The 16,685-nt window shown below is 37.0% G+C and overlaps 2 protein-coding genes across 2 annotated transcripts; both read right to left on the bottom strand.

The window, feature by feature from the left end:
• Positions 1-134: 134 nt before the first annotated feature.
• Positions 135-7,925, bottom strand: LOC121740045 (xanthine dehydrogenase). The gene is made up of 8 exons (XM_042132752.1): positions 7,728-7,925; positions 5,234-5,388; positions 2,923-5,098; positions 2,524-2,832; positions 2,097-2,434; positions 1,219-2,023; positions 674-841; positions 135-199 (listed from the first exon to the last, which is right to left on the bottom strand). The coding sequence occupies exons 1-8, from the start codon at positions 7,800-7,802 to the stop codon at positions 149-151; spliced, it is 4,077 nt and encodes a 1,358-aa protein (XP_041988686.1). The 5' UTR covers positions 7,803-7,925; the 3' UTR covers positions 135-148.
• A 635-nt stretch (positions 7,926-8,560) lies between these two features.
• Positions 8,561-16,485, bottom strand: LOC121739911 (xanthine dehydrogenase-like). Its single transcript, XM_042132518.1, has 8 exons — positions 16,246-16,485; positions 14,192-14,346; positions 11,579-13,706; positions 11,025-11,333; positions 10,589-10,926; positions 9,661-10,465; positions 9,197-9,364; positions 8,561-8,685 (listed from the first exon to the last, which is right to left on the bottom strand). The coding sequence occupies exons 1-8, from the start codon at positions 16,315-16,317 to the stop codon at positions 8,635-8,637; spliced, it is 4,026 nt and encodes a 1,341-aa protein (XP_041988452.1). The 5' UTR covers positions 16,318-16,485; the 3' UTR covers positions 8,561-8,634.
• Between the last annotated feature and the right edge of the window lie 200 nt (positions 16,486-16,685).

The following is a 16,685-nucleotide window of genomic DNA, read 5'->3' as shown; positions in this document are numbered from 1 at the left end:
TTTTAGTTAGGGATTTCCTCATATTTTTAAATAAAATACTTTTTTCTTTTAACATTTATATACACGAGTATTTTATAAGTTTAGTAACAATAAATGATATGTATTGTATTTAAACAGAAAATAAATCTATCTACTCTTAAAAAATAATCTAGGGAACTACGTTCCATGGCACAAAACTTCCTGGCTCTGGTCGTGGGATCTGTAAAAAAATAAAAAAAGCAATTGAAACATAATTATAATAATAAAACTTGAGAGGTGTCAAGGGATACCAGGATGGAGTTATAAAAAAAACAATAATAAAGAGTACTGCCACCCCACCCAGCTAAAAAATTATTGTCAAAAAGTGTCGTTACAACTTTTTCCGTCTAGCCCTCTTTCGCAACGAGCGATAAGGAACTTCGTTCCAATAATGAATACGTAGCCTTGTAATCAACTGACTTCTAATAATGATGCTTAAAATTCTACCTAGATTTCACCCGTAACTCCTTTGTGCCTAAATTCATCGTGCAGGAACCGTACTTACATTTTTCCGGGATAAAAATGTTCCTATATTATCCTCTTCCGTCCAGAGTACACAAAAGATTTCAGTAGAAAGAAAGTTTCAGCGATTTAAAATAAAAATAAACAATTCTGCATTTATACAATTTGCGCAATAATATGAATTGAAACTTACTCTCTTAGTGATATGATCTTCGCAGGCCATTCGTATTCTAGCAGATGTGGCAGGAGACTCCAAATAAAAGTCCAAAGGCACACCCGCGTCGACACGCGCTGCCTTTATAGCTTCTTTTATAGCAAAGAACGCGGAACTGGCAAGGAATAGGGGAGGCTCTCCAACCGCCTGAAAACCAAAAAATAACATTAGCGTTTAGGTTAATAAATACATGTTCAGCTATTTCAAATATCAAAACTATTGTGGTCGTTAAAATTACCAAGTCATTAAATCAGCGTTTTTCGCAAGGAATGTTCAAATTAAATGTATATATGCGTTATATAGATGACGCCCACAACTCCGTCGCACAGAAATTCGTTTATGGTGCGAGGACCGTACATTTTTCCGGGATAAAAAATATCCTTATTTTCCGTGATTCAAACTATTTTCTTACCAAATTTCGTGTGAATCGGTTTAGCGGTTTAAGCTTGAAGACGTAACAGAAAAAGACACACTTTCGCATTTATAATATTCAGTATATAAGTAAGGATGTACAACAAACATACCTTAGACGAGTAAACTGCTCTTGGGTTCGGAGCTCCTTTCAGCAAAGACACGTTGAACTCCAGCGGAATATCCCCAAATCCGGGAATTTTGTAAGCACCAGGCCCACGAGAGTATAACGTTCCGGTTGGCGAGTAAATAAGTTCCTCCATTGTAAACAACCCATATCCCTGTACAAATCCGCCTTCAATTTGTCCTATGTCAATCGCAGGATTGATACTTTCACCCAAATCCATTACAATGTCAGATCTAAGAATTTGATGGTCTCCACTCAAGCAGTCGATTTCGACTTCTGTGCAAGCAGCTCCAAAAGTGAAGTAGTTGAATGGCTTTCCTATGTTATTTTTAAAGTCGTACCCAATGTCAGGGGTCGCGTGGAATCCCGTTGCTGATAAGCTGACTCGGTTCAAGTAAGCTTGTAGGACCCAATCCTCCCATTTACCATCGGGATTCTTGTCCTTAAACGGCTGCAATCTTTTGTTCAATGTTTCACAAGCTTCGAGGACAGCCATACCATTGAGATCTGATCCGGCGCTGGCGGCGGTGGCAGACGTATTTGGCACCTTATCAGTTGCAGTTTCACTTATGTGTATCTTGGATATATCAACGCCGAGAGCTCGTGAAGCGACTTGCAACATTTTCGTGTGCAAGCCTTGACCCATTTCCGTACCACCATGAGAGAGGAGCACAGATCCATCAGTGTAAATGATAAGCAGTGCTCCTGCTTGATTGAGTAATTTTTCAGTGAAAGCAATACCGAATTTCGTTGGAACGATGTAGATGCCCCTCTTGCGCCAACGGTGCTGTCTGAAAAGAGCAAAATATAGTATGTAGAGGTATTATATTATATTTATACCTAATATTATAATTGTCAACTTACTTGTTAAAGTTCTCAATATCAATTCTTCTTTGCGCTAGGTTACTCTTTTCCACACATTCATCCCAGCATCTTTGTAGTGTGCAATGTACGAGTGATTGTCCATAATGCGTTGTTAAGTTCTCTCTGTACAAATTGATTCTACTTATTTCCTCAGCTGTCTTTCCAAGCTTACTAGCTATATCCCAAGCCATATTTTCAGCACCAAACATTCCTTGAGGTCCGCCAAATCCACGGAAAGCAGTGTTTGATGGTAGGTTCGTCTTGCATATGTGACCAATGACCTCACAGTGTGGTATGTAGTATGCATTTTCGAAATGGAACATGGCTCTCTCTACCACCTGAAACATTTATTGACCAAGGATTTACTACAGATTTATTTAAAAAAAATACGTCTTCATTATATTATTATGTCATTTGTATAACTTACAGGTCCAGAAAGATCGATGGAATATCCGCCGTTATTGTAAATGTTTACACGTGCTCCCATAATTTTACCTTCTTTAGTAAATGCTACTTTGTACTTAATTAAAAATGGATGTCGGGTTCCAGTCATTTGCATGTCTTCATCTCTATCAAGCATACAACGCACGGGTCTTTGAAGTTTGTGTGCAGCTAGGGCTACAGGTAAAGAAATTAACATTCCACGAGATTCTTTTCCTCCAAATCCTCCACCCATTCGTTTAACTTTTGTTACAATCCTGTTCATTGGAACGTGCAGTATGTGGCTTACTAATTTCTAGAAAAGAAAACACATCATAAATTTAAACCTTCATTTACTATTGTAATATGTAATGTTTGTTTGTTGCCAAAGTGCAATGATACTCACTGTAATTTCCGAAGGATGTTGACTGGAACAAATTATTTCTAATTCGTCATCTTCTTTCTTTGGAATTGCAAATGCAGCATGAGTTTCCAAATAAAAGTGTTCTTGCCCTCCCATCCTACACTGTCCTTCTATTACAATGTTATTGGGATCTTCAAAAGCTTTATCCGGATCTCCTCTCTTTATACTTTTTGGATACTGTTTATAGAAAGAGTTATGTTTGATTGCGTCTTCTATTGTGACTATAATAGGTTGCAATTCTTCGTACTCAATTTTTACTTTTCTAGCCGCATCTTGTGCTGTTTGTTGATCCTCAGCCACAATAACACCGATTGTTTGACCTTGACTGATAACCTTTTCAGTAGCGAATAATTCTTCATCGTGGAAAATTGGTCCTATGCTATTTTGATCTTTAGTCAAATCTTTACCAGAAAAGAAAGCTACTACTCCCGGTTGTTTCAAAGCTTCGTCGGCGTTAATTGATACAATTCGTGCATGTGCTTTCGAGCTCAATACAAAAGCTAAATACAGCTCTCCTTCAGCAGTTGGTATATCGTCGCAGTATATAGCTTCGCCAGTTACTTGCTTCATTGCTGAGAAATGGGTAATAGGTCTGCCAACAGCGTCACTCTTAACTTGTCTGTCTCCAACTAATTCAAAATACTGAGAACTCTTTGGCATGCCACCGTGGAATTGCTCAGCACCGCTGCTATGATATGGAATAATTAAGTCCTCGTTTAAGTAGTCTTTGCAAACATCTTTGGCTATAGCTAAGTATGCTTTAAAAAACAAACTCATTGTTAGAGTCCGTCTAAAAAGAACATTTCCTCCTGGAACTGAAGGAGGCAAAGGAAATTCTTCTAGTAAACATTCATATGTTTTTTCGACCATCCGCTCATCCCATTTTAGTCCTTTGAGAGCTTTACTCGTGTTGACAGCAACTTTAGTTACAGGAGCCATACCGCCATAAGCTATATTTATATATTTAATTATATTTGTGTGATTTTCAAACTCTACGTTTATTGCTGCTGTGACTATTGAAATATCATCCTCGCGTCGTTTGGCCTGTTTGTATGCTCTCAAATATTGATATCTAGTAGAGTAAGGTACTTCGATGGATAGCAAAATTTCATTAGGCTTCACGACATTTCTTCTATACCCGGTGAAGAAAGTCTCGTCCATAAATACTGAACGTGGACCATCTTTTTCGCTCATAAGATTTAATTTGACTTTTAATGACATCAAAATTGGATTCAAATCGGATATTGGACTTCCAGTCATTATATTCCCGCCGATGGCTGCAACGTTTCTTATTTGTTTGCCCGCAAACCAATTTAACATGCTGATGATAGTTTTTAGTGTCCTCGTTTTGTATGTTGGCAATAAATCTATGTAACTTTTAAAAACATTTTCCATTTCCATTAGCGTAACGGATGCACCGACAACGAGTCCAGTTTCGTTTTCTTTTATAGTGTTCATTTCTGGCACAAAATTGGGCATTATAATAACTGGATACACGCAATGCTTGAATTTAACTTCAACACCGACTTCACTATTACCAACGACTATTTTGGCATCATTGTATTTTTCTTTTAACTTCAGTAACGTGCTTAGTTCTGTCGGTCTATACCATGTAGTTTTGCTTCCCTCGTATACTAAATATTGTTCGTCCAATACTGGGTACAGTTTTAACTCGGGTGGAAAAATTGGCTCCTGACTTGGATCGTATGGCAGAAACGACGATTTATCAAATATAAATTCTGTCTCACTGTCGTCAATTTTATTTTTACAGCAATCCTTTCCCATGGCGCAACCGTTTCCATTGCTAGTTCCATTGCTGTGACTACTAGTTCCATTCGCAACTCTTTTTACTTCCCAATCTTCGATGAAAGTTTTGTATCCCTCGATGATGGCTCGATATCCAGTACACCGACATAGATTTCCTTGGAATGCCACTTCTAGGTCTGAGTATTTAATATTTTGAGTAGTTCTGAGTAAACTGTACATAGACATGACAATGCCGGGTGTGCAGAAACCACATTGTGAGCCGTGAGCTTTAGCCAGACGTTCTTGAACTGGGTGAAGTTTCGTTTTAGTTGTGCCTATTCCCTCGATTGTAGTTACAGCCAAACCGTGCATGGCGCATACTGGAGCAAGACACGCGTTTACTGCTAAGTGACTGTTATCAATTTAAGGAAAATTATTATTTCATGATTTCGAATTTCAAAACAAATAAATATTAAATAACAAATAACTACCTTAAAAACCAGCAAATATAAAAAAATCTATGAAATCAGTTTTTTTTAAAGGATACATAATTCTCTTCTCTTTTCTGTTGTATTTGGACACCATGACAGTGCAAGCGCCGCAGCCGCCCTCGGCACAGCCCAACTTCGTTCCCGTCAGCCGCAGCTTCCTCCGGAGATACCACAGCAACGTCCACTCTGGATCGGGATGGGGTTCAACGACCTGAAATGTCAATAAAACATTTCTTACTATCAAAGTGTTCAAACTCCTTGTCAGTAAACGGGAAATAAATTCACAATCATAAACTGCATTCTGCACGATAAGGTATTGAATAAAAACATTTACTAGAATACAGATAGCAATTTATGGAAACTAACCATATATATGGATAGATTAAAATGTAGGTATGCGACGTGATAAACGACAAATTAACCTTCACTGAGATCCCATTGCATTGACACCGCTCAAGGTATCAATGACCCCACAAACTTGCTTTGCTGGTGTGAGGTGTATCATTTTGTATGTAGTATGTTCATTGGATACTAGCTGTTACCCGCGACTTCGTCCGCGTCAACAAAATGTAAAATACATAGGTAAAAATAAAAAAGTAAAAATATGTCCTCCTCCTTTTTGGAAGTCGGTTAAAAAGTAGCCTAAGTTACTCCTTATTACATCAGCTATCTGCCAATAAAAGTCCCGTCAAAATCGGTCCAGCCATTTCGGAGATTAGCCGGAACAAACAGACAGACATACAGACAGACAAAAATTTTAAAAATTGATATTTTGGTGTAAGTACCGTCTAAATATTCATATGCATGTAGTTAAAAACGGTTATTTTAAAATTACAAACAGACACTCAAATTTTATTTATATGTATAGATGTACGTAATGTCAGACAATTTTGATAACAACAACAAATCTAAATAAAACTTCTTTGGATTTTTTCGCAAATTAACGTGGTGACAAACCGTGTTGTTACTAAGTTGGTCCATTGTTTTACAAATTCTAAAGTGCCTTTGAAGATTCTTACCTTTAATAATATTCTAATCTATTAAATTGATAGCTTATTTTTGTAATAGAATATATCAACTGCGAAGAATGAGTCGATTAGTGGTAAGGGGCGAACGTCACTTATCAAAGGGTCACTCGACATCAAGACGTAGGTAATTATAAACATTATTATCGTCAATGTTGTTGCGAATGATGAAATATCGGTATGTATATTATAGGCAAGTTAGATAACACATTTTACTGCCACACTTCCAGACGAATATTATTTACGTAACTGTAAGTTCTAAATAAATATTTTGACATTAGCCCCATACAACTGTGAAAGTCTTCATATTATTTTAATTACAGTTTAGTATTGATTAATAGTCATCTCTCAAGTGTGGTGGTCTAATAATTATAGACACGGTTATTAGCTTTTACATATATGTACCAGAGAACAAAATATAACCATCTTATCTGTAGTTTTTTTACAGGATCATTGTCGTTAATCAATTTATTTTAAACAAATTTTTGATTTGATTATTGTATTCCAACAGCATTTAGGAATTATCATTCCTAACCTATCGGTTAGGTAGTAAAATGCTTATGACTCGGATATCGATTCTAAAATATAACATTAAATTTTAAATTAAAAGCGTAGGTTAACTACATATTACCTTATTTGCCCTTGGCTTAAGGTACGAATGGGCTAATAAACACAAACTATAATAATAGGTAACTATGCATCATTAGGTAGGTACAGAAAACATTAATTTAGTACCCACTCTATGTGCTTGTGACCTAAATTAAAGCCTAGCATTAAAGATGTAACTAACTACAATATTGTACTTAAGTATACTCCAATTAACGTACTTAGTACATAATAGTAGTGTAAGATGGACTCGCAAATACTAAATGACCTAAATAAATCTAGTTTTCGATAGGTTGGAAAATATTATAGCATTTTGCCTAACCGGATTAAATTTTTCCAACCTATATGGCTTCCAGGCTTAAATTAAACATAACCTTTAGGTTCATAGGTCAGTGTCCACTGGAGTTGAAGGCTTAAGAGTAATTGTGTGTAAAATTGCTAATTGTTATACTTTTCATAAGTACTTTAATTATGATCTTTATCCTAACTGCAGAATTAAAGATTTGGTTACTCCCTTCATCTTTAATATGTATCTACTTGTTTCTGTTGGAGCAAACATCGCGATGATAACGTAATCATAAAGTTAAATAGACAAAGATAATAAAGATAATGCTAACAAACAATTTGAGTCCATTACAAATATCGCAAAATTAATAGCGAGTGGTTCCCAAACTTTCTGTATTTAAGAACGCATCAACAACATGAATAATGCGAAACGTGTTTACCATACTCCACAGACCACACTAATTATGTTAATTTATTTTAATTAAAAATTGTAACTTTAGGAGGAAAGATAAAATACGTAAAAATGTTGAGAGTAGTGTACATACGTGATTATAGAACGTGTTCTCTACTCCGCATTCAAATTTTATTATAATTATAAGATAGTCATACAAAGATTATTATCAATATACCTTACCTTCTTCCCGTTAACAAAGAAGATCAATTCGGTGCTGGCTTCCCCGGCCCTCTGGTCGGCGTTTAGTAATCCCATCACTCAACAGGCTAGCAACAGTAATGTTATCAACAGTCGTATAACTGACATACGCTCCGCGCGCTGTTGGAAACGAGACTGAGCGACTATCGAGTGTGCTATGTCCAAGATGTTACGTACAATAAAATATATCCTAGTGTTATCATTCGAGCGTTCTTGTGCTGTGACAGTTATGAGTTTATTTTTAGAGTTCCTCGCGATTGGAAAAATATTGGTATAGTTATAATTTAGATTACCCTACGCGTGTTAACTTGACTTTATTTAGTAAGTTACAACATGGTATTCATAGGTAAGTAGGTACCTACCTATTTAAAAAAAAAACATTAAAAAGCTGAAAAGAAATAAAACAAGGTTTAAATTAAAACTATTTTTTTAGGTTCTACGTATTTTTATTCTCAAAATCTTTTTTTTTTTTATTTTATATTTTACAATGTTTTAGACTACAAACTGTTGTACTTGTAATTTTAGTTTTAGTAAAACGGAGATATGATATTGACTTTATAAGGATGTACGCGTAATAACTAGTAAACCTCTATTCATAGCTACATAATATAAAATCGGCCAAGTGCGAGTCGGACTCGCGCTCGAAGGGTTCCGTACCGTTTTAGAGAAAAATAGGCCAAAAGTTGTGATAAAAAATATTAATTATTAATTTTTACCCCCTTAAATATTAATTTTATTTTGTTTTCAGTATTTGTTGTTATAGCGGCAACACACACATAACACAATCTATGAAAATTTCAGAACTATAGCGGTTCTTGAGATACAGCCTGGAGACAGACAGACGGAGAGACAATGAAGTCTTAGTAGATACAAGTATTGCTACAGCCTACTACAATTCTATATTCCAAGGTTTCCCGTCGTTCTTGATAGTAGGCTCAACCTGAAAGTAGAAAAGGATCCTTACAGCATTTCATTTTAGTACCTACTAAATTAAAAATTGTTGAAACCATTCAACAGTTATACTAATGGTTAGTTAAAGGTCAGTGGTTAAATATTACTTCTATATCTAAGAAAGTCTACAGGGTGTAACAAAAATAAGTGATAATATTTTAGGGTGTGTATGTGTTCCTTATATAGAGTTCACTGTGAAAGTAGCAACGCTGAAAGACCAATTTCTTTTTTTACTTTTGTATGGGCAAGGGCCCGAGCGTCTCGAGTTTCCCCATACAAAAGTGAAAAAAAATTTTGGTCTTTCAGTGCTGCTACTTTCACACTTAACTCTCTATAAGGAACACATACACACCCTAAAGTATTATCACTTATTTTTGTTACACCCTGTATATGTTAAGTCACCACATTATAAAATTAAGAATGCAGTTACGTTCATTGTTTTATTAAGTTAAGTATCAATGGGCTTATAAATAAAAATTCCAAATTGATATAATTTTTACCTGCTGTGTAATAAAATCGACGCAAGCCATCCTAATACGGGCGCAGGTAGCTGGCGCTGAGAGTGTGAAATCCGGCGTCACCCCCGCATCTACACGAGCACTCTTGATAGCTTCCTTGATGGCGAACAACACCGACGCAGACAGAAACAGTGGGGGCTCACCTACTGCCTGAAATGTATCACCAAAGTTAATAGATGATGTTCGCAACTTTTTTGCGCTCAAATTCGTTACCGTACATTTCCGATTTAAAAACTATGATAAGTCATTTCCCGGGACTAATACATAATACATATAGTATTTCCATTTTCCATACCTAATTTCGTCAAAATCGATTCAGCGGTTTTGGTGTGAAGAGATAACAGATAGAGAGACTGAGAGATACACATTTTTGCTTTTATAAAATTTGTATTGACTAATATGAATGTATCGATTCTTTTAAAATTATATTTGCAAACAATAAGTACCTTTGACGAGTACACAGCTCGTGGGTTCGGAGCTCCTTTCAATAGCGACACGTTAAATTGCTTCGGTATATCCGACAAGCTAGGTATCTTGTACGCTCCTGGGCCCTTTGACAAAATCTCTCCGGACGGTGACACCAGCATTTCCTCCATCGTGTAAAATCCATAGCCCTGGACAAATGCTCCCTCGATCTGACCGATATCGATGGCCGGGTTGAGACTGTCTCCTAGGTCCATCACGATATCTGTCCTAAGAACCTGATGATCTCCGGTGAGGCAGTCGATTATGACCTCGGAGCACGCAACACCATAAGTAAAATACTCGTATAGCGTGCCGGAATTCGTTTCTGCGTTGTAATCCACTTTTTGGGCAGAATAAAACCCTGTAGCTGACAAAGCGATGCGGTCGAAATATGCGCTAGAAATCCACTCCTCCCATGACCAATTCGGATTCATCTCCTTGATTGGCTTAAGTCTTTCGTTTAATTTTTCGCAAGCGTTCAACACAGCCATTCCGTACAAATCGGAACTCATACTTGCAGCTGTCGGTGAACTGTTCGGAACCTTGTCTGTTGCCATCTCGCTTATATGGACTTTGGATATATCCACGTCCAGGGCTTTAGATGCCACTTGAATCATTTTCGTAAACAGTCCCTGACCCATCTCGATTCCGCCAATAGACAAAAGAACGGATCCATCTCTATAGATGTGCAATAGTGCACCTGCTTGCATGAAGAAGTCAGCACCAAAAGATATGCCATATTTAGTTGGAACAAGACTGATTCCTTTCTTCTTCCACCTGTTTAGCCTGTAATCAAAAATTTATTTATTGAACCCTGTTTTTTCCTGCTGTTGTATTTTATTAAAAGCAATTTTTATTTAAATATAAGTATAACACTAGTGTTAAAAAGTCGACAGATAAATTACAAACCTATTAAACTCTTCAACATGCTTCTTGCGTTCCCAATAATTTGATGTCTCAATACATTCGTTCCAACAACGCGATAGAGAACAATGGACGAGTTTTTGGTTGAAATGAGTCAAATCTCCTTCTCGGTACAAATTCATCTCAATCAAGTTCTCATATGGTTTGTTGAGCTTTGCAGCCACATCTCGTACTACTACTTCTGCGGCCAACATAGCTTGAGGGGCACCAAATCCTCTGAATGCGGTATTAGATGGGGTATTGGTTTTGCAGAGATATGCGTTGACTTGTATATTTGGGACAAAATAACAGTTATCCACGTGAAAAATAGCTCGCGAAACCATCTGAAATCAAAAGTTACATTAGTAAATAACTAGCCATATATATAACTATTTTTTAATAAATATTAAATAACCAAGTATATATTATGCATAATTTTTACCGATGGCGAGATGTCCATATAATTGCCTGCATTAAAATACATTTCATAGATAATCCCAGTGATTTTGCCGTCGTCGTTAAAGGCAACCTTGTACTTTATAAGGCAAGGATGTCTGTATCCAGTAATTTGCATATCTTCATCTCTATCAAATACGGCCCTAATAGGTTTCTTTAATTTATATGCTGCTACAGCGACAGGAACAGCCAGTACATTAGCCCTCGTTTCCTTGCCACCAAAACCTCCTCCGATTCTTTTAACTGTAGTTACAACTTTATTATTTGGGATGCCCAGTGCTTTTGACACCAATATCTGAAACGTAAATTATGATTAATTAGAAATTATGACTTTCTAATGTATGAATAAAATGCAAAGAGCCATTGTGTACTGGCTGTATACAATGGCTCACGAATCACGATGGCCCGCTGCAGGCCACGCCATTGCGCGCCGCGCCTGGAAAAAGTGCCATCATACGCCAGTACCGTCTACACAATGGCCATGGATAATAGCCGTCCAGTATGGTTCATTGTGAAGAGGCAACTTAAGAACATACTTACAGATACTTCTGCAGGATCCTGTGACGAACATACAATTTCCAAATCATCTTCTTTTCGAACGGCAATCGCAGACATTGTTTCTAAGTAAAAATGTTCTTGCGCTCCATTTCGTATAATTCCTTCTGTTGTTTTGGTACATTTAGAAAATGCATCATCGACATTACCTTTGTTTAGCGTTTTTGGATAGCCGGGAAAGTAAGATTTATTGTAAATTGCATCCTCAATGCTAACAACAACTGGATGTAATTTTTCATAATTCACTACAATCGCATCTCTTGCTTTGCGTGCTATATTTTCTGATGTAGCTACAACAGCACCGACAATGCAAGACTGACTTGTCACGACATTCCTAGCAAAGATATCTTCATCTTGTTCAATAGCTCCCATTTTATTCCTTTGTCCGGGTAAATCATCTGCTGATAAGAAAGCTACTACTCCTGGCAGTGACAGAGCTTTAGATGAATCCATAGAAATTATTCTTGCATAGCTCTCTGTGCTTTTAACTAAACATAAATACAACTCTCCTTGAGTAGGCTGAATATCATCGCAATAAATTGCTTCTCCAGTGGCTTGTTTCAGCGCTGACATATGCACAATAGGTTTCCCAATCGTATCAAAATCGCTTTTCCTATTGTTTTTGATTTCAAAACATTGGGAGCTTTCTGGCTCCGCGCTAGGTATGCAATATGCTCCTAATGCATCTTTATTATCTATACAGTAACCATTGTATTGCAGCTTGCTTAAAACAAACATATAAAATCTGAAAAATAAACTGAGGCACAGTGATTTTCTATACGCAGCCATACCTCCTGGTGCAGAGTTATTGAGTTGTAATTCTTGTGTAAGAGACTCAAATACTTTTTGTAACATAGCATCATTCCAATGCTGACCTTTTATCAAATTTGACGATTTGGAGGCACAAATAGTCGTCGGTCCCATACCTCCATAGCAAATTTGTGCTTCACAAACGTTATAAGCATCAGTGAATTTAACATTAAAGGCTGCAGTTACTATTGAAATGTCATCATCATTGCGTTTAGCCTGCTTATACGCTTTGAAAAACTGGAGTTTATCTGTAAATGGGATCTCGACGTATAAAACTACTTCATTATCGGCAATATTAACTTTCCTATAGCCAGTAAAAAAATTATCGTCTATAGTTATTTTCCTTAAACCGTTTCTTGAACTAGATACACAAATGGTTGCTGAAGACGCCAATAGTATTGGATTTATATCTGATATGGGACTAGATGTTATTATGTTTCCTACAAGCGATGCTACATTCCGTACTTGTTGGCCGGCAAAATAATGTAACATATCACTAACCGAGTCCAAAATACCAGCTTTCTCGTTATTTTTTTCAATAAAATGTTGTAAAAAGCTATTCAACTCTGTAAGTGTGATCGCACCGCCGATTTGAATTCCCTTATCTACCACTTGCAATACATTTAGTTCCGGCACCATTAGTGGAGAAATCAAAATGGGATAAACCTTTCTTTTAAATTTGACTTCTACCCCTATTTCGGTATTACCGACTACAATTTTACTAAATGGGAATTTTTCTTTTATCTTTAAGAGTTCTTCGAGGCTACGGGGTCTTAACCACACGTTTTCTTCTCCTCTGTAAAATAAGTAGTTTGAATTGTATTCATCGGACAATTTTAATTCTGGTGGAAATATAGGTTCTTGGGTAGGATCATAGGGCTTGAACTCTGTAGTATTAAACAGTTTCTCGTCCGAGTTTATATCATTATTTTTGTTACGACAGCAATCTTTTCCCATTCCACACGATGCAACCTGATCAACAGGACTATACTTTGCTTCCCAGGGTTCAATAAATGTTTTGAAACCCTCTATGATAGGTCTATATCCTGTGCATCTGCAGAGATTTCCTTGTAAGGCAGTTTCGATGTCTTCGTATTTAATGCTTGTTTTATTTCTCAGCAGCGTGTACATGGACATAACTATGCCTGGCGTACAAAATCCGCACTGTGATCCGTGTGATTTTGCTATTCTCTCTTGGACAGGATGCAACTTCTCCGCGGTCGATCCAATACCTTCAACAGTAGTCACTGCCAGTCCGTGCACAGCCGATAAAGGAGTCAAGCATGCGTTTACTGCGATGTGCCTGATTAAATCAAGTCAAAGAAAATAATTATCAAAATTTTCAAATTTGTCTTTTTGGTATCGATTAGATAACGTTTTAATAATTTATTTTTTAAAGAAATCGTTGTATTGACAACGAAGGTTTATAACGACGAATATAATTATTATGACGACATCTGTGGCGCAGTGGTTGAGCGCGTGGTCAGTGCTCATGCCGGAGTTGCGGGTTCGAATCCCGCCGACGGAACAAAAAGTTTTCAATGTTCTTGGGTCATGGATGTGTATTAAATAATATCATGTGTATCATATAATAAAAATTTTAAAGTGTTAAATATATTTCCGTTATCTGGTACCTGTAACACAAGTCCTTCGGGTACTTAGCACGGCCCGCACGGGTCAGACTGACGTGGTGTGAAGCGTCCATAGATATCTTATCCATATCCATAGATAAGAGCTTATAAATAGCCTGCCTTATACCTTCTAGGAGATTGTTACAACAAAGGATACTTGACACGATCTTCGTGTTTCCTGTACTGTGACAGCATGACGGTGCAGGCGCCGCAGCCGCCCTCCCCGCAGCCGTACTTGGTGCCGGTCAGCAACAGTCTCTTGCGCAGGTACCACAGCAGCGTCCATAATGGGTCAGGGCTCGGTTCTATCACCTGAAGTGTTTATAATACACTTTTGTATTATGTTGTAAAGGCAAGTATTTTCTCCCCGTGAACTTACTTACCTAAATAATTATAATATACGCGGTGTTGAATTAACGAAATTATTGCTACTTTTTATTCCTTTTGTCCAAGTAGCGTACTCTACAGTGGATAGTAATAATTAATTAGTTGATAATATTAATAATAAATTATTACAATAATTTATTATCACCTACAATGTAAAATCTTCTTGTTTATTGTAGCAGATATATAACATTGTGATAACAAAATTATAATCACTTTTGAGTTCAAGGAGTAGGTACAAGTACTTAATAGATAAATTATCAGTTTTATCTAATGACTTTTGTAATTAATTTTTTTCTTAGTGATTGTTAGTTTAGTAGCTGTTAGTGTTAAAAACACAATGACCCCTCGATCCAACCAAATAGCAACTTTTGTGATACAAAACTTTCCACAACAACAATCTACACCGCACCAGGATGACGGACCCCAAGTAATTTGGAAAAGATGGTAAAATGATAATTAGGAAAAAAAAATGTAAATTTGTGACGTCACCTTAGCTCACAAAATATATGACCACCTGTGAGTTGTGACAAGGGGGGAGGGGGAGTCTCAAAATGATGAAAATCGTGTGACGTACCTACTTTATGGATGGTCCCTTAGACTTATTGGATGATTTATACTTTTATTGCGCCAAGCTAATAAAATGTTCTTTGTATGAATAATGAATATAGAAGACCTTTTAAAGGACATAGGCGCTATGAACCATTCCCTAAAAGCCATTGCATAATATGAATTATTGTGATAAGGCAACGGACCCTATACTGCAACTGGGCTATATAGCTTAAAGGATTTTTTACTTAGAAGGTTAGAAACCTTAATATAATGATATTCATTGAACATATTCTTCATAGTATTGATGCCACCAAGTATAATATAGTACGGTCTAAGGCTCTGTCCCCATCAGACACGGCGCGGCGCCGGCACCGTGTTACGGCACGACGCCGCCACCGTGATACGGTACGGCGCCGCACCGTGTCACGGTGCCGCGTACGGTGCGTCCCTATTCAGTCGATATTTGCGCTCGAACGAGAGTGCTTGTCTGGATAATGGATATGGATCGCGAAAAAGTTATTCTCTTGTTGTTACTAAGACGAAGATTGAAAAATAATCATTAAATATTTTTTGAAGTCGGTTAGAAAGAAACCAAGGAAATTTTATCTATTATTTATTATAGATAAAATTTCCTCGGTATACATGACAATATTTGCATTACGCGAATTTGATATGTATTTTCATATTATGCCTCGTTTAAGTTTGGACACAAATTTTGTTCGGAAGTTTCACCAGAATAGGGGCGCGCGGTGCACCGTACACGGCACCGTGTCACGGTGCGGCGCCGTACCGTATCACGGTGGCGGCGTCGTGCCGTAACACGGTGGCGGCGCCGTGCCGTGTCTGATGGGGACGCAGCCTAAGTGTGACGATAGCTTTAGATACCCTTTTAATTTCGAGTGCCGCGGCTGGCGCCAACTTAGTTAATCCGTCTAGGCGAGACTTTTTCAGTATACAATATATTTTATTGTTTTCCAGAAAATATATATCTACTTAATGATATCTCAAGAACAAATTATTAACAATGAATATCTCCTTATTTAAGTAAAGTTATTATCCCTTGTAGAGCACAGTGCTCTTAGCATTGCTAGTTAAAGATAAGCAATCTCTATCATTTTGTATATTTATTTTGGAATCGAACCATCGCCGGCTTACACAGTCGACAAAATAATATTTACGTTGCACCATATCAAAAACTAGTTATGTTAAGTAATACCTACGTGTATAAAATGAATAAAAATTAAATAAACACACCAACAGGAAAAGGTCACCTACCTTTTTTCCATTAACAAAAAACACGAGTCTCGTTTCCTTATCTTCGGGGATCAGACTTTCTATATCGTTCATATTTCATATAAAAATAAAATACGGAACAGTGACAAACAAACGCACCCAATGTTTAGAACGGACTGAGATAAATAAACGCGAGCTGTTTGCGACACTTCTAGAATGGGAGTTACACAGGGGCTACACTAAGCGCCGCATATTATCACCATGTTAATTGTTGAACGAAGCTTCACTTCATCAGTAATGAATGACTAATGACTAATGACTAGACATCGGATTACATAATAGTAATAGTTTATTTATTTCAAATCATATACATTGAAAAGCTTATAAATAAGGCATATTTAATTTCAATACGAGATCAGTGATTTTAGCGTTGGGAGCTGTACTAGTGAAAACTGTGACACAGCTCCCAGCGTCTTCCACTC

The sequence above is a fragment of the Aricia agestis genome, chromosome 2 (assembly GCF_905147365.1).
Source record: "Aricia agestis chromosome 2, ilAriAges1.1, whole genome shotgun sequence".
Taxonomy (NCBI): Eukaryota; Metazoa; Arthropoda; class Insecta; order Lepidoptera; family Lycaenidae; genus Aricia; species Aricia agestis.
The sequence above is the reverse complement of the archived record's forward strand: the minus strand, read 5'-3'. Positions and strand labels throughout refer to the sequence as shown.